At 40.5% G+C, this 26642-nt stretch overlaps 1 protein-coding gene across 2 annotated transcripts in view; it reads right to left on the bottom strand.

The window, feature by feature from the left end:
- REEP5 (receptor accessory protein 5) overlaps nucleotides 1-26642 on the bottom strand; it is a 76345-nt gene that overhangs the window by 9299 nt on the left and 40404 nt on the right. For both annotated transcript variants that reach the window (XM_053701544.1, XM_053701545.1), the window contains exon 3: nucleotides 8885-9023. In XM_053701544.1, the coding sequence (XP_053557519.1) occupies nucleotides 8885-9023 (139 nt within the window). The remainder of the gene's footprint in view (nucleotides 1-8884; nucleotides 9024-26642) is intronic.

Genomic DNA, 26642 nt, shown 5'->3' on the forward strand with positions numbered 1-26642 from the left:
CGTGAAAAAGATCCCAAGGGTAACCTTTAGAAAGTTCTACAAACAGCAAAAGTCTTTGTTCATGCGTGCACTTTCAGAGGAAAAAAAAAAAAACACTAAAAAGAATAGTGTTAATGGGGAGACACCACAAAGGGAAACCAAACAAGTTTACCCAAGACCACCTGTACGTTCCACAACGATTCTTAGAAAATGTGCCAATTTTTTTTTGGGCAAAAAATGCACAATGCTATGTGTGGAGGAAAGAGGGCACTGCTCATCAACACCAAAACCTTATCCCAACTGTGGCATAGCTTGGTTAAGGGCCTGCTATTCTGCTTCAGGGCCTGGATGCATTGCAATCATTGAGGGAACAATGAATTGAAAAGTGTATCAAGACATTTTTTCAGGAGAATGACCATGACCTCAAGGAGAGGGTGGGTGATGCAACCTGACAATGACACAAAGCACAAGTAATTCAGCTAAACACAGTTGAGAAAATGATTTGTGTTTTGGAATGAGTCCTGACCTGAACCCAGCTGAAAAAGATTTGAAGGGAGAAATTGTCCAAAATTCATCCTCCATGTTGTGCAAATCTTATAAGCAGCTACAGGAAACATTTGATTGAGATTGTTGTTGCTAAAGGAGGATCTAGAAGTTTCTAAATTCAAGGGTTCACTTACCTTTCCAGCCTGCACTGTGACTGATAACTCAATGTCTTCAACATTTTTTTGATATTAATTTAGTCAGATTGTGTTCGTCTAGAATTGTGACATGGATGAAGTTCAGCGCAAAATATTGCTCCTGCGAAAGCGATATTTGCGCTCAAATTAGTAATACTAGCGCACACAAATGTGTGCTCGTATTACAAGTAAGGTGCAATGCGAACGTGACCTATATATGTATATGCTTAGTGCAGTTGTTTTTTCCATGGGGGGGAAAAAAAATATACTTTTTTTTTAAAAAAACAAAAAACTAAACTATACCTTAATTTGGGGCCAATTGGAGCACTTTTAAAAAAAATAACCAGAGGTCTGACCATGGCTTGTTATTTATCGCAATTTGCCCGTTTGTGGCCGAGCAATAAATTAATGCTCCACTTGCAATTTAGCCCTATATCAGTAATTAATGAAGAAATCCAGGTAATTCAAATGGGTTCACAACATTTTTCTTGCGACTGTAGCTCACAGGAAGCAACATTTATTTTCAGAGGAGAAATATAGAGTGCAGAAAATAAAAAAAATGTCTAGATTTCTCCTTTGATTTCTTGTTGCCGGCTGTAGAACAAACAGCCATTTCTTGGAGCTGTAGTTTTTGAGCTTGCTGGATGATCTTGTGTGCTTTTGAGCACTTGTAACAGAAAACTTGAAAGTGTATATTTGGATCGTGGACATTACTATAAGTAGGACTGTTACAGTCTGTAAAAAATAACTGAATTGTTATATCATATTTTTATTAGACTGAAGCGCTTCTGTTTTTTGTAATATTTATTATCAAACAACTGATTTTCTAAGAATTCCTGAACAGTTGCAGAAACTAATTAAGAAAAACAATTGGGAACAATAGGAAACTGCTTACTAGCAACACTAACTAAACAAGTCATCCAGCTACATAACTTGATACAATGGATATAGTTTTACTGCAAACATTTATATGAATAAAGGGTAAATAGATTATTAAAATTATGAGTGTAGCTCGTAGTGTTATCTGTAAACACTTCACAATGCACACACTTTGTTTTACACACAATTTCTAAGCTATGAGGTTTCATACAAAATCAAGCTTGTATTAAAGAGGATTACTTTTTTTCCTACTCAAAGCAATATCATTTTTGGCATTAGTGAGTAAATATTCTTTGTATGGGCAAGAACACCTAGCTACCTTAGGGCGCTGTATGCTAATCTCTTTCTTAAAGGGACATATTATTGTCCAATAAAAAATAACCTTAGTGTTCATAACCCATACTGAACACATGCAAAGCAAACAAATATATACAATACGGATTGTTACTCCCCTTTGATGTCAGAACCGCTGCCTTCCCACAGTCTTCCCAAGTCTGTTGAACCTATAGCTTGTGCAAAAGGAGGCGCTGGTTCACTATTGATTCCCGACTGTCTGAAAGGGCTTTGGAACACACTGAAGTGAACATTCATCTGGAGAATTGTGCTCCTAGTTCTGGTTGTTACTTTGCTGTACGAATAACCCTGGGGTCTTTATTTGGTCTCTCTGGTAGGGAGCTGAAACGCGTTAAAACCTAGTTTCTTGAGATGTGCAAACACATGACATTTTCACACCTTTCATAAAAGCAGCCACTTCAGTGAACAATCTTCACACAAAAAAACTATTTTCCAGATGAATGTCTGAAAGGGCTTTGGAACACACTGAAGTGAACAGTCAGGAATCCATAGTGAACACATGCAAGCCATATCTACAGCAATTTCTAATACTTTTCCCCCCTCTCATCCTATTAGTGCCGCCTCTGGATGACTTGAGTACATGTGCGCACACACACGTACTACTGGCTATCCCTATTGGAGACTTCTTGTCTGTGCTCCTGTAATTACGTGCACCAGCAGCAGGCTTCAGTGTTGCAAATGCACAGCCAAAACAGCTATGACTGTGCACATCAGGGGAGCTAATAAAGTACAAGGTTACAACATGGAAGTACCTTTACAAATGTATGGGGTGGTTTGATTTTTTTTTCAAAACAGCTGGATTTTATGTCAGAAGAAAAAACATAATTTATGCTTACCTGATAAATTTATTTCTCTTGTGATGTATCGAGTCCACGGATTCATCCATACTTGTGGGATATTCTCCTTCCCTACAGGAAGTGGCAAATAGAGCACCCACAGCAGAGCTGTCTATATAGCTCCTCCCTTAGCTCCACCCCCCAGTCATTTGACCGAAGGCTAGGAAGAAAAAGGAGAAACTATAGAGTGCAGTGGTGACTGAAGTTTTTTTAAATAAAAATATACTGCCTGTCTTAAATAAGGGCCATGGACTCGATACATCACAAGAGAAAGAAATTTATCAGGTAAGCATTAATTATGTTTTCTCTTGTAAGATGTATCGAGTCCACGGATTCATCCATACTTGTGGGATACCAATACCAAAGCTTTAGGACACGGATGAAGGGAGGGACAAGACAGGTACCTTAAACGGAAGGCACCACTGCTTGTAGAACCTTTCTCCCAAAAATAGCCTCCGAATAAACAAAAGTATCGAATTTGTAAAATTTGGAAAAAAGTATGAAGCAAAGACCAAGTCGCCGCCTTACAAATCTGTGCAACAGAAGCCTCATTTTTAAAAGCCCATGTGGAAGCCACTGCTCTAGTAGAATGAGCAGTAATTCTTTCAGGAGGCTGCTGGCCAGCAGTCTCATAAGCCAAACGGATGATGCTTTTTAACCAAAAGGAAAGAGAGGTAGCCATAGCCTTTTGACCTTTCCGTTTACCAGAATAAACAACAAACAATGAAGATGTTTGACGGAAATCTTTAGTTGCTTGTAAGTAGAACTTTAAAGCACGAACCACATCAAGATTGTGCAACAGACGTTCCTTCTTTGATGAAGGATTAGGACACAGTAAAGGAACAACAACAATCTCCTGATTGATATTCCTATTAGAAACAACCTTAGGAAGAAACCCAGGTTTGTTACGCAAAACCACCTTATCTGCATGGAAAACAAGGTAAGGTGAGTCACACTGTAAAGCAGATAACTCAGAAACTCTTCGAGCCGAAGAGATAGCTACTAAAAACGAAACTTTCCAAGATAGAAGCTTAATATCTATGGAATGCATAGGTTCAAACGGAACCCCTTGAACTTTAAGAACTGAGTTTAGGCTCCATGGCGGAGCAACAGGTTTAAATACAGGCTTGATTCTGACCAAGGCCTGACTAAACGCTTGAATGTCTGGGACATCTGCCAGACGTTTGTGTAAAAGAATAGACAAAGCAGATATTTGTCCTTTTAAGGAACTAGCTGATAATCCCTTCTCCAATCCTTCTTGGAGAAAGGACAATATTCTAGGAATCCTAATCTTACTCCATGAGTAACCCTTGGATTCAAACTAATAAAAATATTTGCGCCAAATCTTATGATAGATCTTCCTGGTAACAGGCTTTCTAGCTTGAATCAGGGTATCAATGACCGACTCAGAGAAACCACGCTTTGATAGAATCAGGCGTTCAATCTCCAATCAGTGAGACGCAGAGAAACTAGATTTGGATGCGTAAATGGACCTTGGATTAGAAGGTCCTGCCTCATTGGTAGAGTCCACGGTGGAACCGATGACATGTCCACTAGGTCTGCATACCAAGTCCTGCGTGGCCACGCAGGTGCTATCAGAATCACCGAAGCTCTCTCCTGCTTGATTCTGGCAACCAGACGTGGGAGGAGAGGAAACTGTGGAAATACATAGACCAGATTGAAGGACCAGGGCACTGCTAGAGCATCTATCAGTACCGCCTGGGGATCCCGGGACCTGGACCCGTAATGAGGAAGTTTGGCGTTCTGCCGGGACGCCATCAGATCCAATTCTGGTGTGCCCCATAGCTGAGTCAGCTGGGCAAATACCTCTGGATGGAGCTCCCCCGGATGAAAAGTCTGACGACTTAGGAAATCCGCCTCCCAGTTCTCTACTCCTGGGATATGGATTGCTGAGAGATGGCAAGAGTGATCCTCCGCCCATCGGATTATCTTGGTTACCTCCATCGCTAGAGAACTCCGTGTTCCTCCTTGATGATTGATATAAGCTACAGTTGTGATGTTGTCCAACTGAAATCTGATGAATTTGGCCGCAGCAAGCTGGGGCCACGCCTGAAGCGCATTGAAGATCGCTCTCAGTTCTAGAATGTTTATCGGGAGGAGAGACCATACGCCCTGTGCTTTCAGGGAGTTCCAGACTGCACCCCAGCCCAGTAGGCTGGCATCTGTCGTTACTATGAGCCACTCTGGCCTGCGGAAACACATTCCCAGAATGTCTGGTCTCTTGGTCCAGATGCAGTTGAGGAGATAAATCTGCATAATCCCCATTCCACTGTTTGAGCATGCATAGTTGCAGTGGTCTGAGGTGTAGGCGGGCAAAAGGGACTATGTCCATTGCCGCTACCATGAGTCTGATTATCTCCATGCACTGAGCCACTGATGGCCGAGGAATGGAATGAAGAGCTCGGCAAGTGGTTAAGAGTTTTGATTTTCTGACCTCCGTCAGAAATATTTTCATTTCTACCGAGTCTATTAGAGTCCCTAGAAAGGAAACTCTTATAAGAGGGAAGAGAGAACTCTTTTATGTTCACCTTCCAACCGTGAGATCTCAGAAAAGCCAACACAATGTCCGTGTGAGACTTGGCTAGTTGGAAAGTCGACGCCTGAATTAATATGTCATCTAGATAAGGCGCCACTGCTATGCCCCGCAGCCTTAGAACCGCCAAAAGGGACCCTAGCACCTTTGTGAAAATTCTGGGAGCCGTGGCCAACCCGAAGGGAAGGGCCACAAACTGTTAATGCCTGTCCAGAAAGGCGAATCTGAGGAATTGATGATGATCTCTGTGAATATGGATGTGTAGATACGCATCCTTTAAGTCCACAGTAGTCATATATTGACCCTCCTGGATCAGAGGTAGGATAGTCCGAATAGTCTCCATCTTGAATGATGGTACTCTGAGGAACTTGTTTAGAATTTTGAGATCCAAGATTGGTCTAAAAGTTCTCTCTTTTTTGGGAACCACAAACAGGTTTGAGTAAAACCCTAGTCCTTGTTCCGCTTTTGGAACTGGGCGAATCACTCCCATGGTATGTAGGTCTTGTACACAGCGTAAGAACGCCTCTCTCTTTGTCTAGTTTGCAGACAATTGGGGGAGAGTCTTTGAAGTCCAGAAGATATCCCTGGGACACAATTTCTAAAGCCCAGGAATCATGGACATCTCTTGCCCAAGCCTGAGCGAAGAGAGAGAGTCTGCCCCCTACTAGATCTGGTCCCGGGTGGGGGCTACCCTTTCATGCTGTCTTTGAGGCAGCTGCAGGCTTCTTGGCCTGTTTGCCCTTGTTCCAAGCCTGGTTAGGTCTCCAGACTGACTTGGATTGGGCAAAATTCCCCTCTTGCTTTGCACCAGGGGAAGCTGAAGCGGGACCACCCTTGAAATTCCGAAAGGAACGAAAATTATTTTGTTTGGTCCTCAATTTATTTGTCTTTTCCTGAGGGAGAGCATGGCCTTTCCCACCAGTGATGTCTGAAATCATCTCTTTCAGTTCAGGCCCGAATAGGGTCTTTCCTTTGAAAGGGATGTTCAAAAGTTTAGATTTTGATGATACATCAGCAGACCAGGACTTAAGCCATAACGTCCTGCGTGCTAAAATGGCAAAACCTGAATTCTTTGCCGCTAACTTAGCCAGTTGGAAAGCGGCATCTGTAATGAAAGAATTAGCCAACTTAAGAGCCTTAATTCTATCCATAATATCCTCTAATGGAGTCTCCATCTGAAGAGCCTCTTCTAGAGCCACAAACCAGAAAGTAGCTGCAGTAGTTACAGGAACAATGCATGCAATAGGTTGGAGAAGAAAACCTTGATGAACAAAAATTTTCTTCAGGAGACCCTTTAATTTTTTTATCCATAGGATCTTTGAAAGCACAACTGTCTTCGATAGGTATAGTTGTACGTTTAGATAGAGTAGAAATAGCTCCCTCCACCTTAGGAACCGTCTGCCACGAGTCCCGCATGGTGTCAGATATGGGAAACATTTTCTTAAAAACAGGAGGGGGAGCAAATGGAATACCTGGTTTATCCCACTCCTTAGTAACAATATTCCCAATCCTCTTAGGGACTGGAAAAACATCAGTGTAAACAGGAACCTCTAAGTATTTGTCCATTTTACACAATTTCTCTGGAACCACTATGGTGTCACAATCATCTAAAGTTGCCAATACCTCCCTGAGCAATAAGTGGAGGTGTTCAAGCTTAAATTTAAAGGCCATCATGTCAGAATCTGTCTGAGGGAGCATCTTTCCTGAATCAGAAATTTCTCCCTCAGATAACAAATCCCTTACCCCTACTTCAGAACATTGTGAGAGTATATCAGATACGGCTACTAAAGCGTCAGACTGCTCAGCTTTACTTAACCTAGAGCTGTCACGCTTTCCTTGTAAACCAGGCAGTTTAGAAAAAACCTCTGTGAGCGTTTTATTCATAACTGTGGCCATGTCTTGAAAAGTAAATGAATTTGACGCATTAGAGGTACTTGGCATCACTTGTGCGGGCGTTATTGGTTGTGACACTTGGGGAGAGCTAGATGTCAAACCCTCATTTCCTTCTGTCTGAGAATCATCTATTGCTATATTTTTCATTGCTAAAATATGCTCTTTATAATTTATAGACATATCAGTGCAAGTGGGACACATTCTAAGAGGGGGTTCCACAATGGCTTCTAAACACATTAAACAAGGATTTTCCTTAGTGTCAGACATGTTAAACAGGCTAGTAATGAAACAAGCAAGCTTGGAAAACACTTTATTCAAAGTAAATAATACTTAGAAAAAAACGGTACTGTGCCTTTAAGAGAAAAAAGCTGCACAAACTCTACAAAACAGTGTAAAAAAGCAGTAAACTCAACAAAATTTTACAGTAGCCTTAGTAACTTTGCACAGCTATGCAAATAAACAATTAACCCCTTAATGTAAAAACCAGATTGACAAAACATCAAAAATCAGTAAAAAACGTTCAGCACCTTGCCACAGCTCTGCTGTGGCGCCTACCTGCCCTTTATGAACGATTTGTGGGGGAAAAAACTTCTTTACAGCCCTCAAACACAGCAGGACACTCTGGAGAAGCAGTTGGATGTCTCTGAGGAAAAGACACTGCGCAACTGAGGCGCGAAAATTGGCCCCTCCCACCTCACTCAATGTCATGGGGCCTAAAAGAAATACAACAGAGTGTTTCCTAAACTAGCCATGTGGGTTAATAACCCTTAAACAAGCCACAAAGACCCCTTAAAGTCCCTCAAAAAAACGTTATTGCAATAATAATAAAAACGTTTTTCCTTATCAATGTCACCAGTAACTATTGAGCCCTTTGTGCAAGCTGGGATTCTTACTAAGTCTCTGAATACAGCTTACCCTTCCCTTATGGGGATACTGTCAGCCTTTTCTAGAATTAACACAGTCTGTCTAGAAAAAATTAGACTGAAAATACCTCAAAGCAGATTAGCCTGCAAACTGTTCCCCCAACTGAAGTTTTCCTGTACTCCTCAGTCCTTGTGAGAACAGCAGTGGATTTTAGTTACAAAGTGCTAAAATCATCATCCTCCCTGCAGAAATCTTCATCTCTTTTCTGCCAGAGAGTAAATAGTACACACCGGTACCATTTAAAGTAACAAACTTTTGCTTGAGAAAATAAAAACTAACATTTTTGTCACCACACTCACTCTGCCCTTCCTAGTACTTAGAGTAGGCAAAGAGAATGACTGGGGGTGGAGCTAAGGGAGGAGCTATATAGACAGCTCTGCTGTGGGTGCTCTCTTTGCCACTTCCTGTAGGAAAGAAGAATATCCCACAAGTATGGATGAATCCGTGGACTCGATACATCTTACAAGAGAAATAGATACATTTTTATCTCACATATTATTGTGATGCAATTTAATTCTGTATAGTGTTTGATGTCCATTTAAAGACTTCAGTGAATGTTTATCCAAGCTAGGGTATTAATAAATTGCCCCATGTATGAGCAGTGAAGAAACTTTAACAAAATAGTTTTTGCTGAATTCTACTTTATATCTTTACAGGTCATGTAGCGTATTATAAATTTTCTTCCTTTAGCTCTGGCACAGTTGTGTAAGGGTTAAAACAACCTTCCAAACAATTAATTTAACCATGTTTTTTGTTGTTGTTGTTGTAAGAAAGAGAAAACCAACCTTTATCATGTAGTAGAAAGGAAACCAGGAAAGAAAGATGTCTGAGAAGAATTCAATGATACTGAAGATTCCATACACCACCCAGTACGTCAGCCACTGTGTATCATCATCTTTATTTGGACTCTCAATTGCCTTGATACTGAAAAGAGAAGGAAACAGTGTGATAAATATGCACACAGTACATCTACAAATACATTAACAAATATTTTTTTTTTATAGGGAAGTGTTGATTGACTGTGGTTTTGCAGTCTCAAGGATGTGGAATTTGTATAGCCTGACACCCAGGACATATAGATTTGGGGTGGGCAGGTACATTTATTTTTTGTCAGCCCTACTGTGGATAAGTAGATTTTAGATACTGCCTTCCAGATGTAATCCATGTAAGGATGTTAGTAACTGGCTCAAGCAGTGATGTCATCAGGAGGCTGAACTGAGCCTCAGTTATGCTGTAAAAGATGATATTCTTCAGTGACATAGTTGAGGCTCTGATCCACCTCCCAATGATATAATATAAAGAGCAACCCCCACAGGAGAATTAATTTCTTCCACAGAATAGATGAGGCTCTAATCCGCCTCCTGATGATGATATCACTACTAGCGACAGTTATTAGACAGCACATTTCTGGGAGGCAGCATCACAAGTGAGCAAAGAAAATAAAGTTCACAAATTGTTATGAAAACCCTTTTGAAGTGGTCTTTTTTTTAATTTTTAAATCAATAACTTGTTTACTGAAGAGGGATGTAGTATATTGAAATGCAATGTGTTGCAGTTCTGTAAGAACTGTAAAAAGGCTTAAAGGACATTTCTAATTTACTCCTATTATCAATTTGTCTTTGTTCTCTTGGTAACTCTATTGGAAAAAGCTGGAATATAAGTTTAGGAGCCGGCTCATTTTTGGTTCAAAACCTGGGTAGCACTTGCCGATTGGTGACTACATTTTGACACCAATCAGCAAGCGCTACCCATGGTCTGAACCAAAAATGGGCAGCTCCTAAGCTTACATTCCTGGTTTTCAAATAAAGATACCAAGAGAACGAAGAAACATTGATAATAGGAGTAAATTAGAAAGTTGCTTAAAATGCATGTTCTATCTGAATCATTAAAGAAAACATTTGGGTTTAGTATCTCTTTAAATGATATACCATATGCATATTCTATATATATTATGTTTAGAACAGGACACCTCTGGTTTGAAAAGAGTTAAACAAAATCAGCCTGTACACAGCCGCTTCCTTCCTCTTCTGCTAACAGTTACCAAGAAACAATATTGTTGGCAAATGAAAAACTACTACCACAAACTTTTACAGATTGGGGGTGAAGATTTTGGAAGGAGGGAGGGAAAAAGTAAATTTATGCTTACCTGATAAATTAATTTCTTCTATGGTACAACAAGTCCACGGATTCATCCTTTACTTGTGGGATATTATCCTCCTGGTAACAGGAAGTGGCAAAGAGCACCACAGCAGAGCTGTCTATATAGCTCCTCCCTTAGCTCCACCCCCCAGACATTCGACCGAAGGTACAGGAAGAAAAAAGGAGAAACTAAAAGGTGCAGAGGTGACTGAAGTTTAAAATAAAAAAATAAAATCTGTCTTAAAATGACAGGGCGGGCCGTGGACTCGTCGTACCATAGAAGAAATGGTAAGCATAAATTTACTTTTCTTCTATAAAGTACGACGAGTCCACGGATTCATCCTTTACTTGTGGGATACAATACCAAAGCTACAGGACACGGATGAACGGGAGGGACAAGACAGATGCTTAAACAGAAGGCTCAACTGCTTGAAGAACTTTTCTCCCAAAAATAGCCTCCGAAGAAGCAAAAGTATCAAATTTGTAAAATTTGTAAAAGGTTTGAAGCGAAGACCAAGTCGCAGCCTTACAAATCTGTTCAACAGAAGCATCATTTTTAAAAGCCCATGTGGAAGACACCGCTCTAGTAGAGTGAGCTGTAATCCTTTCAGGAGGCTGCTGTCCAGCAGTCTCGTATGCCAAACAGATGATGCTTTTCAGCCAAAAAGAAAGAGAGGTAGCCGTAGCTTTTTGACCTCTACGTTTTCCAGAATAGACAACAAACAAAGAAGATGTTTGACGGAAATCTTTGGTTGCTTGCAAGTAAAACTTCAAAGCACGAACTACGTCCAAGTTGTGCAACAGACGCTCCTTCTTAGAGGAAGGGTTAGGACACAGAGAAGGAACAACAATTTCCTGATTGATATTCCAATTAGTAACAACCTTAGGAAGGAATTCAGGTTTGGTACGCAAAACCACCTTATCGGTATGGAAAACAAGATAAGGCGAGTCGCATTGTAATGCAGATAGTTCAGAAACTCTTTGAGCCGATGAGATAGCAACTAAAAACAGAACTTTCCAAGATAGAAGCTTAATATCTATGAAATGCATAGGTTCAAACGGAACCCCTTGAAGAACTTTAAGAACTAAATTCAAACTCCATGGCAGAGCAATAGGTTTAAACACAGGCTTGATTCTAACTAAAGCCTGACAGAATGAATGAACATCTGGAACATCGGCCAGACGCTAGTGCAGTAGAATTGATAAAGCAGATATCTGTCCCTTTAAGGAACTAGCTGATAGCCCCTTCTCCAATGAGAGGGTAGTATTCATAACTGCGGCCATATCTTGCAGGGTGAAAGAATTAGACGCACTAGAAGTACTTGGCGTCGCTTGTGCGGGCGTTAATGGTTGGGACACTTGGGGAGAATTAGATGGCATAACCTGATTCCCTTCTGACTGAGAATCATCCTGCGACATACTTTTAGTGCATGAGGGACACATTCTAAGTGGGGGTTCCACAATGGCTTCTAAACATATTGAACATTGACTTTCCTCAATGTCAGACATGTTGAACAGGCTAGTAATGACTACAAACAAGCTTGAAAAATACTTTATTTAGTGAAAAAACAACAATCTTAAAAAAACGGTACTGCGCCTTTAAGAGAAAAAAAAAGCATACACGTTCTGCAAAACTGCTTTAAAATACACCAAACTTTCCAAATTTTTGATAGACTCAATTTAGTTTAGTTAAGTTTGCCCCACAAGAAATTAAAACATTTAACCCTTTATTGATCTGAGTCTGTCTGAGGGAACATCTTTCCTGAATCAGAAATCTCTCCCTCAGACAGCAAATCCCTCACCCCCAACTCAGAACATTGTGAGGGTACATCGGACCCTACTGCGCTTCCCCTTCAACCAAGGCAGCTTGGATAAAACCTGCTTGAAGAAATTAAAAACTAATATTCTATCACCTCTTTCACTTTGCCCTTCCTAGTACTTAGAGTAGGCAAAGAGAATGATTGGGGGTGGAGCTAAGGGAGGAGCTATATAGACAGCTCTGCTGTGGTGCTCTTTGCCACTTCCTGTTAGCAGGAGGATAATATCCCACAAGTAAAGGATGAATCCGTGGACTCGTCGTACCTTATAGAAGAAATAAGGAGTTCCGTTTTGGAGAGATTTAGTTTGAGGTAGTGAGAGGACATCCAGGAAAAGACGTGAGAAAGACAGTTAGTGACACTGGATAGCAAGGAAGGAGATAGGTCTGGTGCAGAGAAGTAGATTTGGGTGTCGTAGGCATACAAAAGATATTGGAACCCGTGGGACTTTATTAGGGAACCTAATGATGACGTGTAGCTTGAGAAGAGAAGGGGACAGAGGACAGAGCCTTACGGTACCCCAACAGAAAGTGATGACGGGGCAGAAGAGGTCCCAGAGAATGCTACACTAAAGGTATGGTTTGACAGGTACGAAGAGAACCAAGAGAGGGCTGTGTCACAAATGCCAAAGGATTGGAGGGTTTGGAGCAAAAGAGGGTGGTCAACAGTATCAAAGGTTGCGGACATATCAAGGAGGATAAGCAGAGAGAAGTGGCCTTTTAGTTTTGCTGTAAGTAGGTCGTTGGTAACCTTAACGATTGCTGTCTCTGTGGAGTGATGGGGACAAAATCCAAATTGCAGTGGGTCGAGGAGGGAGTTTAATGTAAGCAAATGAGATAGGCATGCGTATACTAGCTTTTCGAGAAGCTTTGAGGCAAGAGGGAGTAGGGAAATAGGACAGTAGTTGGATCGGGAGGTTGGATCAAGAGAAGGGTTTTTTGAGGATAGGTGTGACCAGTGAATGTTTCATAGATGAGGGAAATATACTGGTGCTGAGGAATAGGTTGAAAATGTGTGAGTATAGGGGTAAGGGTAGAAGAGAGGGAGGGGAGCAGCTGTGAAGGGATAGGGTCAAGAGGACAGGTAGTGAGGTGAGAGTGCAGTATAAGTCCCGAAACAGGGGAGAAAGATATAAGTTTATGGCTATGTGGGTTGTGGTTGATTGCGAGCATTTGAGGGGTGAGAGAATGGAAGCATGTTGAGAGCCGATTTAGTTTCTGATGGAGTCGATTTTGTTATTGAAGTGGTTGGCAAAGTCTTGAGCTGACAGAGAAGTTATATTAGGGGGTGGGGGGAGAAGAGTATTGAAAGTGGAGAACAGACATTTTGGGTTTGAAGAAAGAGTAGAGAAGTAATGTTGCTAATAGAGATTAAGGGCAGAATAGTAGGAATTCAAAATGAACTTGTAATGAAGGAAATCAGATGAACGCCAAAATTTTCTCCAGTCCCGCTCAGCAGTACGGGAACATCTGTGTAGGTACCATGTCATAGGAGTATTCCAGGGCTGAGGATGAGTGTGCGATTTCCGAGCAATGGTAAGAGGGGCCAGATTGTCAAGGACCGATGTAAGGGTGGAATTATAGTGGCAGATAGATTGGTTAAGGCAGGAGGAGGAGATGGATGAGAGGAGAGGTTCGAGGGAATTAGCAAGCTGTTACGGATCTAATGACATAATGCTTCTGTATACATCAAAAGCAGTATATTGAACTGATTCATTTGGGTTGCAACAACAATGGTATTACAGAAATCAGGACAAATTGCACACTAGAGAGAGTTGATTTAGTACATTTTAAAAAATATTTTCAAAATATGCAACCAATAAGGGTATAAGAAGGAAGTTTGTGTACAGAACAGTGGTGTATTTAGTTTTTGTGCTGCCCTAGGCACAGAAAAATCTAATGTCCTCCTTGTACCAACTATATAGAGGAACCAGACATGACTGTTCTGTCTCACTTGCAAAAAGATCAGCACACACAAATTAGATTTCATCCCCATTAAAATTAGTTACACCATAACATTTAGGTTTAACTGACACAAGGGACAGAACACGTCAAAATGAAACAAGTTAATTGAATAGAGCATGAGATTTTAAATTAACTTTTCAATTTACTTCTATTATCAGTTCTGCTTAGTTCTCTTGGTATCCTTTGTTAATGAGTAATCCTAGGCGAGCTCAGCCATCTGGCAGCAGTGTTTACAACAATGCGATACATAGTTGCAAATACTGCTAGACTGCTAAAGACACGTGCACACTCTGAAGCTCTTATCAGCTTATCTAGGTTTATTCTTCAAGAGAACAAAAGAACATTTGATAAGAAATTGGAAAGTTATTTAAAACTGCATCGGAATCATGAAGTTTCACTTTACCCTTTAAATTATCTAAAAATGTCAGAATTTAAAGAAGAAAAATAGGTTGTGTATTTTCTTTAAAGGAACACTCAATCAAAATTAAACTTTCATGATTCAGATAGAGCATGCCATTTTAAACAACTTTCCAATTTACTTCCATTAACTAAATGTGCACAGTCTTTTTATATTTAAACTTTTTGAGTCACCAGCTCCTACTGAGCATGTGCAAGAATAAGTGTGTATGCATTTGTGAATGGCTGATGGCTGTCACATGGTACGTGTATGCATTTGTGATTGGCTGATGGCTGTCACATTGTACAGGGAGAGTGGAAAAAGACATAACTTTTAAAATAGTCAGAAAAAAAAATCTACTACTCATTTGAAGTTCAGACTAAGTGCTATTGCATTGTCTTGTTATCTTGCATTTGTTGATTATGCAAATCTACTGTGTTGACTGGTCCTTTAAGCAAAAAAATTTTTTACAAAATAAAAATCGGGTAAAATTAGCTTTAGTAAGCTAATGCAGGGTTTATACAGTCTTTGTTATCCATTTCCGTGTTTTGTATGTGCCTATGGAATTTAAAAAAAGGGTCTTGTTTGTATCTCAGTGTGTTTGGTTGAAGACATATTGTGTGGCTGTAGATTAGGGACCTTTTGTAAGCAAAAGATACCAAGAAAACAAACTAAAATATAATAATATAAGTAAATTGAAAAGCCTGATAAAAATGGCATTAGCTATATGAGCTACAAATGTTTAATTTTGTTTTTTATGTAGAGACTCAGGGTACAACAATGTTTAGTTAATGCCAAAAAACACCATCACACACAACCACCATCCCACCAAAATATCCTTAGACATTCATGAAAATCAAACAGTGAGCCTGGGTCTGCAGACAGAGTGACCTACACTGCTTAGTTCACTTGTTGATGGAAATTTGTTAAATGGAACATTTCCAAAGTGTAAGATTATATGAAAGAATTCAGAAAGCAGTGCAAGTATTCCGGAAGCGTATTTACATCAGCAAAATTTAAGAGTTTGGTTACAGGACAAAAACAAATTATTGCCTTCTTAAACCCCTTAACTGTCTAACAAATTCTACCTCTGCACTGAGCTGCTCACAAATAATCCCTATTGCAGGTCATGTTAGTGAGAAACCCACAAATATTATATATTTATCAAAAAGCAGAAGGGGCTTTACTCATACAAATAAGTTCCTTTAGGTATATTTACATAACTTTGATGTGCACATCAGGGATCCCATGAGCCTCTACTCAAATAAATGCATATTTTTTCACACCATGTGATTATTATTACCACAGTGATAACTGGCTATTAAAACACATAGGTTGGTCTTGGGGGTTTCTAGGGTTTAAAGGGACACTGAACCCAAATTTGTTTCTTTCATGATTCAGATAGAGCAAGAAATTTTAAGCAACTTTCTAATTTATTCCTATTATCAATATTTTTTCGTTTTCTTGCTATCTTTATTTTAAAAGCAGGAATGTAAATCTTAGCATAACCCAGGTTCTCAACCAAAAATTGGCCGGCTCCTATGCATCACATTCCTGCTTTTTAAATAAAGAAAGCAAGAGAATGAAGAAAAATTGATAATAGGAGTAAATTAGAAAGTTGCTTAAAATTGCATGCTCTATCTGAATCACTAAAGAAAAAAAATGTCGGTTTAGTGTCCCTTTAACCCTTTGAGTGCTAACGACGGCTCTGAGCCGTTGCAGAGTTTCCCACTCTGGTGCCAACGACGGCTTAGAGCCGTTGCTAGTACTCTCCCACCTTGAGGGAGATCGATCTGGGGGCTCCTACCCCAGCGGTCGGGCCTGCATAGTGACAGGCATCTCTGGGGCTTCCCGTTTTTTGTGGTGATGTCACGCGCAATAACGCGATGACGTCACCGCGCAACTTTATTTATACTTAATAATGTTAAGTATAGGAGCAGGGGGCATGCTGCTTAGAAGCCTGTATCTCAGGCATCTAAGCAGCTACGGACCCCAAGACCCACCGTTGGAAAGGTAATCGCCTAACCTTTCCAACAGTGTAAGTCTTGGAGATCTGAAAAAACAAAAAATAAAGTTAAAAAATGTTTTTTTCAAAAAATATTAAAAAAAAAAACTTAAAAAAGCTTAGCACCCAGGTGGAAAAGTGCTTAGCACTCAAAGGGTTAAGGGAGCATAGAACAAGGGGTTTGTTTACCCTTCATCCAGCAACCTGGCACTTCTCCAGGACTTGATGACATTGTCAGGATTCCCGGGTGAGCCAAGCGACTTGCCACCTTGTATGCCCAGCCAGTGTAGGGACCTGCAATTAGCTCCAAAAGAGCTCCCTGTTACTGGGACGACACATGGTTGTCATCCACACACTTAAAACATTGTGCAGACGACAACTACATGTCATCATCCACACTTCAAGGGTTACAGCCATTTTCTTTTAAACTATGCACAGTTAATCAATTAACAACAGTGCTGCAAGAGGCCTTCATATAAAAGTTTTTTTTTAAAAAAAAAAAAAAAAAAAAAAAAAATATATATATATAAATGTGCCCCTTGAAATGGCTTGCGTAAGGTTTAGCTTTTCTTCAGTACTGCCAATTATCCTATATAAATATACAACAGTGAGCTAGTTCAGTGACCAATTTATTACTTTGTAACATATTCTAGAGTCAAAATTCTAATTATGCTGGATACACTACAATCTCGGGGGAGGGGCATTTGTTCATAAATTAGATTACAAGAAAAACTAAATAATGAACATTTTGTGTTTTGTTTTTAAATTAAGCATAGTTAAATATTTTATAATGACATACTTATTGAGTTTATTGTCCATAAAAATAAGGGTTTTTCAGAACAATGAATTTTGGTACTAGACTAGAGTATTTTAAGAAGAGAATCTGATTAAGTAAATTTAAATTGAGAAGGATGGTCATTTAAGATTCCTTTAAATAAAAATAGTCTGGAAACAACGTCTGATCAGGTTTACCGCTTATGTCCCTGGGCAGTAGAAAATAACAGTGAAACATTCCACAGCGAATAGTTGCCCATCACCCAATCAGAACAAGTCTATGGAAGACCACTCTCTTTCCACATACACACCAAGCAACCTTCTGCTTGTTGAAACAGTATAAATCCCCTCATGCAACCTACCCCATCATAAAGCAAATGCAAAGCCTGCACCAAATATATCAGAATAGACAGAAACCCTGCTCATGGAAAAGTTTGTAAAAAAGGTAATAGAAAAAGGAACCTGTGCCTGAGAGGGAGAAAGTTACATCCTCAGACACGTCTCAGGGTAGAAGGCAGTATGTATCCTGTTACCATATATAGATCAAATTTGTTTGTTGCTTAGTTATACAAAACCCAGTGCAACAGTAAATAGTTCTAGTGCATTGGAGCATTTTACTATTATTATCAGGTATTTGTAGAGCGCCAACAGATTCCGCAGCTCTGTAAACATAGTCGGTATAAAGGATAGCTTTTGTAGGGATCAAGTGGGAAGAGGGCCCTGCCGAGAGTTTCACTGTTTTAGTCGGCTCTTATGAAGGTGATCTGTAAACAGCTGGGCTCATAGGCTTACATTCTACGGGGTTCAAGGGGAAAGCAATGGAGTTAGGAAAGGTTAGTGTTGGTTGTATGCATCCCTGAATAGTAGAGTTTTTAGGGAGCGCTTGAAGCTGTTAAAACTAGGGGAGAGTCTTGTGGAGCGAGGCAGGGAGTTCCACAAGATGGGGGCCAGTCTGAAGAAGTCCTGTAAATAGGAATGTGAGGAAGTAACAAGAGAGGAGGAGATCCTGAGCTGATCGAAGGGGACGGGAGGGAGAGTATCTGGAGACAAGTTCTGAAATGTAGGGGGGAGCAGTGCAGTTTACTACTGTGCTTTCATGACACAAATAAGGCAAATTGGTGCCATTGGATAAATAATTTGAAACTGGTAGAATTTTTTTTTAGGATGAGTGAAATATCAACAAAAAGGAAAACCGGACACATTACCCACATTTTTTCTCTCATGATTCAGATAAAGCATGCAATTTTAAGTAACTTTGTAATTTACTCCTATTATCAATTTTTCATCGTTCTTACATTCCTGCTTTTTCAAATAAAGATAGAAAGAGGTTAGGAGCCGGCCCATTTTTGGTTCAGCACCAGGATAGAGCTTTCCGATTGGTTTGCTACATTTAGCCACCAATCAGCAACTGCTAACCAGGTGCTAAAAACTAAAATAGGCCAGCTCTTAAGCTTTACATTCCTGCTTTTAAAAAACAGAATTTATGCTTACCTGATAAATTACTTTCTCCAACGGTGTGTCCGGTCCACGGCGTCATCCTTACTTGTGGGAATATCTCTTCCCCAACGGGAAATGGCAAAGAGTCCCAGCAAAGCTGGCCATATAGTCCCTCCTAGGCTCCGCCCACCCAAGTCATTCGACCGACGGACAGGAGGAAAAATATAGGAGAAACCATATGGTACCGTGGTGACTGTAGTTAGAGAAAATAATTCATCAGACCTGATTAAAAAACCAGGGCGGGCCGTGGACCGGACACACCGTTGGAGAAAGTAATTTATCAGGTAAGCATAAATTCTGTTTTCTCCAACATTGGTGTGTCCGGTCCACGGCGTTATCCTTACTTGTGGGAACCAATACCAAAGCTTTAGGACACGGATGAAGGGAGGGAGCAAATCAGGTTACCTAAACGGAAGGCACCACGGCTTGCAAAACCTTTCTCCCAAAAATAGCCTCCGAAGAAAAGTAAAAGTATCAAATTTGTAAAATTCGGCAAAAGTGTGCAGTGAAGACCAAGTCGCTGCCTTACATATCTGGTCAACAGAAGCCTCGTTCTTGAAGGCCCATGTGGAAGCCACAGCCCTAGTGGAGTGAGCTGTGATTCTTTCAGGAGGCTGCCGTCCGGCAGTCTCATAAGCCAATCGGATGATGCTTTTAAGCCAAAAGGAAAGAGGTAGAAGTCGCTTTTTGACCTCTCCTTTTACCAGAATAGACAACAAACAAAGAAGATGTTTGTCTGAAATCTTTTGTAGCTTCTAAATAGAATTTTAGAGCACGGACTACGTCCAAATTGTGTAACAAACGTTCCTTCTTTGAAACTGGATTCGGACATAAAGAAGGTACAACTATCTCCTGGTTAATATTCTTGTTAGAAACAACCTTTGGAAGAAAACCAGGCTTAGTACGCAAAACCACCTTATCTGCATGGAACACCAGATAGGGCGGAGAACACTGCAGAGCAGATAACTCTGAAACTCTTCTAGCAGAAGAAATAGCAACCAAAAACAAAACTTTCCAAGATAGTAACTTAATATCTATGGAATGTAAAGGTTCAAACGGAACCCCTTGAAGAACTGAAAGAACTAGATTTAGACTCCAGGGAGGAGTCAAAGGTCTATAAACAGGCTTGATCCTAACCAGAGCCTGAACAAATACTTGAACATCTGGCACAGCTGCCAGTCTTTTGTGTAGTAAGACAGATAAAGCAGAGATCTGTCCCTTTAGAGAACTTGCAGATAATCCTTTCTCCAAACCTTCTTGTAGAAAGGAGAGAATCTTAGGAATTTTTATCTTATTCCATGGGAATCCTTTGGATTCACAACAACAGATATATCTTTTCCATATTTTATGGTAAATCTTTCTAGTTACCGGTTTTCTGGCCTGAACCAGAGTATCTATCACAGAATCTGAAAACCCACGCTTTGATAGAATCAAGCGTTCAATCTCCAAGCCGTCAGCTGGAGGGACACCAGATTTGGATGATCGAATGGACCCTGAACAAGAAGGTCCTGTCTCAAAGGTAGCTTCCATGGTGGAACCGATGACATATTCATCAGGTCTGCATACCAAGTCCTGCGTGGCCACGCAGGAGCTATCAAGATCACCGAGGCCCTCTCCTGTTTGATCCTGGCTACCAGCCTGGGAATGAGAGGAAACGGTGGAAATACACAAGCTAGGTTGAAGGTCCAAGGTGCCACTAGTGCATCTACTAGAGTCGCCTTGGGATCCCTGGATCTGGACCCGTAGCAAGGAACCTTGAAGTTCTGACGAGACGCCATCAGATCCATGTCCGGAATGCCCCATAATTGAGTTAGTTGGGCAAAGATCTCCGGGTGGAGTTCCCACTCCCCGGGATGGAATGTCTGACGACTCAGATAATCCGCTTCCCAGTTTTCCACACCTGGGATGTGGATCGCAGATAGGTGGCAGGAGTGATCCTCCGCCCATTGAATTATTTTGGTCACTTCTTTCATCGCCAGGGAACTCCTTGTTCCCCCCTGATGATTGATATATGCAACGGTCGTCATGTTGTCTGATTGGAATCTTATGAATCTGGCCTTTGCTAGCTGAGGCCAAGCCCTGAGAGCATTGAAGATCGCTCTTAGTTCCAGAATGTTTATCGGGAGAAGAGACTCTTCCCGAGACCATAGTCCCTGAGCTTTCAGGGATTCCCAGACCGCGCCCCAGCCCACTAGACTGGCGTCGGTCGTGACAATGACCCACTCTGGTCTGCGGAAGCTCATTCCCTGGGATAGATGGTCCAGGGTCAGCCACCAACGGAGTGAATCTCTGGTCTTCTGATCTACCTGAATCATTGGAGACAAGTCTGTATAGTCCCCATTCCACTGTTTGAGCATGCACAGTTGTAATGGTCTTAGATGAATTCGTGCAAAAGGAACTATGTCCATTGCTGCAACCATCAACCCTACTACTTCCATGCACTGCGCTATGGAAGGACGTGGAACAGAATGAAGAACTTGACAAGTGCTTAGAAGTTTTGACTTTCTGACCTCTGTCAGAAAAATCCTCATTTCTAAGGAATCTATTATTGTTCCCAAGAAGGGAACTCTTGTTGACGGAGACAGAGAACTTTTTTCTATGTTCACCTTCCATCCGTGTGATCTGAGAAAGGCCAGAACGATGTCTGTATGAGCCTTTGCTTTTGACAGGGACGACGCTTGTATTAGAATGTCGTCCAAGTAAGGTACTACTGCAATGCCCCTCGGTCTTAGAACTGCTAGAAGGGACCCTAGTACCTTTGTGAAAATCCTTGGAGCAGTGGCTAACCCGAATGGGAGGGCCACAAACTGGTAATGTTTGTCCAGAAAGGCGAACCTTAGGAACTGATGATGTTCTTTGTGGATAGGAATATGTAGGTACGCATCCTTTAGATCCACGGTAGTCATAAATTGACCTTCCTGGATAGTGGGTAGAATCGTTCGAATGGTTTCCATCTTGAACGATGGTACCCTGAGAAATTTGTTTAGGATCTTCAAATCCAAAATTGGTCTGAAAGTTCCCTCTTTTTTGGGAACTACGAACAGATTTGAATAAAATCCCATTCCTTGTTCCTTTATTGGAACTGGGTGTATCACTCCCATCTTTAACAGGTCTTCTACACAATGTAAGAACGCCTGTCTCTTTATTTGGTTTAAGGATAAGTGAGACATGTGGAACCTTCCCCTTGGGGGTAGTTCCCTGAATTCCAGAAGATAACCCTGAGAAACTATTTCTAGTGCCCAGGGATCCTGAACATCTCTTGCCCAAGCCTGAGCAAAGAGAGAGAGTCTGCCCCCTACTAGATCCGGTCCCGGATCGGGGGCTACTCCTTCATGCTGTTTTGTTTTGGCTTCTTGGCCTGCTTACCCTTGTTCCAGCCTTGCATCGGTTTCCAGGCTGGTTTGGGTTGTGAGGCATTACCCTCTTGCTTAGAGGATGCAGAATTAGAGGCCGGTCTGTTCCTGAAATTGCGAAAGGAACAAAAATTAGACTTATTTTTGGCCTTGAAAGGCCTATCTTGTGGAAGGGCGTGGCCCTTTCCCCCAGTGATGTCTGAGATAATCTCTTTCAATTCTGGTCCAAATAGAGTTTTACCTTTGAAAGGGATGTTAAGCAATTTTGTCTTGGATGACACATCCGCTGACCAAGACTTTAGCCAAAGCGCTCTGCGCGCCACGATTGCAAACCCTGAATTTTTCGCCGCTAATCTAGCTAATTGCAAAGCGGCATCTAAAATAAAAGAGTTAGCCAACTTAAGTGCGTGAACTCTGTCCATAACCTCCTCATATGGAGTCTCTCTACTGAGCGACTTTTCTAGTTCCTCGAACCAGAACCACGCTGCTGTAGTGACAGGAACAATGCACGAAATGGGTTGTAGAAGGTAACCTTGCTGTACAAAAATCTTTTTAAGCAAACCCACCAATTTTTTATCCATAGGATCTTTGAAAGCACAACTATCCTCGATAGGAATAGTAGTGCGCTTGTTTAGAGTAGAAACTGCCCCCTCGACCTTAGGGACTGTCTGCCATAAGTCCTTTCTGGGGTCGACCATAGGAAATAATTTTTTAAATATAGGGGGGGGGGGAACAAAAGGTATGCCGGGCTTTTCCCACTCCTTATTCACTATGTCCGCCACCCGCTTGGGTATAGGAAAAGCGTCGGGGTGCACCGGAACCTCTAGGAACTTGTCCATCTTACATAATTTCTCTGGAATGACCAAGTTGTCACAATCATCCAGAGTAGATAACACCTCTTTAAGCAGTGTGCGGAGATGTTCTAATTTAAATTTAAATGTCACAACATCAGGTTCAGCTTGGGGAAATTTCAGATTCAGGAAAAATTTCTCAACATCTGACAAAACCTCCCTCATGGCCACTTCAGATTGGTGTGAGGGTATGACAGAACAATTATCATCAGCGCCCTCCTGCTCTTCAGTGTTTAAAACAGAGCAATCGCGCTTTCTCTGATATGTAGGCATTTTGGATAAAATATTTGCTATGGAGTTATCCATTACAGCAGTCAATTGTTGCATGGTAATAAGCATTGGCGCGCTAGATGTACTAGGGGCCTCCTGCGTGGGCAAAACTGGTGTAGACACAGTAGGGGATGATGTAGTATCATGTTTACTCCCCTCATCTGAGGAATCATCTTGGGCAATTTCATTATCTGTGGCAGTACTGTCCTTACTTTGTTTGGACGCTATGGCACAATTATCACACAAATTTAAATGGGGAGACACATTGGCTTTCATACATATAGAACATAGCTTATCCGAAGACACAGACATGTTAAACAGGCTTAAACTTGTCAATAAAGCACAAAAAACGTTTTAAAACAAAACCGTTACTGTATCTTTAAATTTTAAACAAACACTATTACTGAATATGTGAAAAAGTATGAAGGAATTGTTCAAAAATTACCAAAATTTCACCACAGTGTCTTAAAGCATTAAGAGTATTGCACACCAATTTTCAGAGCTTTAACCCTTAAAATAACGGAACCGGAGCCGTTTACAAATTTAACCCTTATACAGTCCCAGCTATAGCCTTTGCTGTGACCTAACCAAGCCCAGAGGGGAATACGATACCAAGTGACGCCTTCTAGAAACTTTTCCAGCTACTTTCAGATCCTCACACATGCATCTGCATGTCTTGCTCTCAAAAACAACTGCGCAGTAATGGCGCGAAAATGAGGCTCAGCCTACAACTGGGAAGGCCCTCCCTGACTGGAAAAGGTGTCTAACATAGTGCCTGCCGTTAAAAAACGTTCCCCAAGTTTATAAATGTGAATTATCAGCATTAACATGTATAAAATGCCCAAATAAAGCAATCGATTTAGCCCATAAAAGTGTCTACCAGTTTTATAGCCCATATTAAGCCCTTTATTCTGTTTGCTTGACTAAGAAAATGGCTTACCGGTCCCCATGAGGGAAAATGACAGCCTTCCAGCATTACATGGTCTTGTTAGAAATATGGCTAGTCATACCTTAAGCAGAAAAGTCTGCTAACTGTTTCCCCCAACTGAAGTTACTTCATCTCAACAGTCCTATGTGGAAACAGCAATCGATTTTAGTTACTGTCTGCTAAAATCATCCTCCTCTCACAAACAGATATCTTCATCCTTTTCTGTTTCAGAGTAAATAGTACATACCAGCACTATTTTAAAATAACAAACACTTGATAGAAGAATAAAAAACTACATTTAAACACCAAAAACTCTTAACCATCTCCGTGGAGATGTTGCCTGTGCAACGGCAAAGAGAATGACTGGGGTGGGCGGAGCCTAGGAGGGACTATATGGCCAGCTTTGCTGGGACTCTTTGCCATTTCCTGTTGGGGAAGAGATATTCCCACAAGTAAGGATGACGCCGTGGACCGGACACACCAATGTTGGAGAAATAATGATAGCATGAGAACCAAGAAAAAAAAAATGATAATAGGAGTAAATTAGAAAGGTGCATGCTCTATCTGAATCAGGAAATAAAGCATTTGGGTTTAGTATCCAATAAAGGATAATTATACTTTATCAGCTTTATTTAAAATTGTTACACTTCTTTGTGTGTATCCAGACAGGAACATTGAATATGTGGAAACAAAAGCTACATAGACAGAACAATACTGATTTTATGAACTTTTACAATAAATGGAAGTTACTCACAAGCTTGGGAACGATTAAAGCTTTGTTAAAGTCGTTTCCTCCAATATAAGAGATACTCTAATAGGTTTCCAGGTATAATTTACATATGTTTATTATATTTAAAACATAAAAAATAAAAACATTTAAAAACAGTAATGGGATCAAATGTCACATATAGATGACAGTGTTCCAATGGATACTGCTAGACCGCCTAAAGCATTTGTATTTCCCAACTGTTATAACGCAAATTTCTACAAGTGTCCAAAAACTATTCCAGTCCCACCTCCTTTATGCGACATATCTCCAATCAATACCATCCCTATATAGTAATGCACAGCCTCTGTTAGGTATCTGCATGGTAAAGTCGTAAGACAACCTAAGAAAACCATGCAAAACTGGGTTTTCTGATATAATGGAATGACCATGACGTCTCCATACTTTCTCATTTAAATGACAGAACAACTGTTCCCCTTGACATTGGAGTGTTTCTACAGAATTAGGGGTTAAACATTCAAATAGGATATTGAACATTTGAATTACATTTTGAGGTTTGAGAATGCATTTACTTTTTGAATTTGTTATTCAATCATTACATTCATCAAAAGGAAGGGTTAAGAGATTCTAACCTAAAATGCAACATCAGCAGTCAGATATTTGTTAAATTAAAAAGCTGAAACATTTGTCCATCCCCAGGTATTACAAGAAATAGAAGTTGTTAAGCTCCAACAGTTGCTCTATTGAAATTGCTAATTTAGAATACTAAGTGACTACTGTTAATTCATTTTTCTCACTCTCTAAAAACATTATGCAGTGTATCAAAGCCAGACAAGTGTCTGCATAAATTCCATGTGTTGGCAAAATGTGAATATGTGGGTGTTCTAGGCTGGATTGCTAGGAGAACATTTATATTCTGGAAAAGATTTTGGAAATCAAATTATACCAACCCCCCCCCATCATCATTGACAGAGGGGTTTTTTTTTGGGGGGGGGGTTAAGCATTGTGCTATCAACATATGCAATTTATTTGACTTGCAGTGATGAATACAGGGTCAATTATTATCATCTTCAATATTCCAGCACACACAAATGCAGCCTTCATGCAATACCATGTGAAACTATCAAACATGTTTTCTGAATAAAAGCAGTAGATCGGAGAGGCTAAAATACAGAAACTAAGTGGCAAGTGTTTTTAGGATGTTAGGGTTCCACCGTGAATTAAAAAAATGTTATGATTCAGTTAGAGCATGTCATTTAAAAAAAAATTAAATCGGCTTTATTGAATATTTTTTTTTTTTTTTTTTTTTTTAAATTTGTAATTTTTATTGGTATATTTGAAATAAAAGAGTAATAGATACAACAACTGTACGAGGCAATCGTACATCAAATACAAGAATATCAGATATTTTCGTTATGTCTATAATGCTTACATGTATTCTCTAAGTGGTGGGTGTCAGTGTCCAAACAGGACATAGAATAGTATCAAAGGGGGGGGGGGGGGGGGGTGGAAGGAAGGGGGGGGGAGGGGTTATTGAATATTTTTCATTAAGGCATACAATGTTTATAAAATAAATTGACTAGAACATGCAGTCTTGTTGTGATGGTTCTCTTACAAAAAGTCTGATTCAAGTCGTCTATATAAGAAAGTAAGCCAAAGCAAAATGTTAGGGAGTTGAGGACATTCAGTAGGGCGATGTTTCACAATTTATCATGGCTTGTGGTATTAAACTTTAAGCATTTATAACACTAAACTTATAGTATCAATAATAACGCTATATGCCATCCGTACTCAAGAGGAAAAGTAGGGGGTGGGTAAGAG

Source organism: Bombina bombina, chromosome 2 (genome assembly GCF_027579735.1).
Source record: "Bombina bombina isolate aBomBom1 chromosome 2, aBomBom1.pri, whole genome shotgun sequence".
NCBI lineage: Eukaryota > Metazoa > Chordata > Amphibia > Anura > Bombinatoridae > Bombina > Bombina bombina.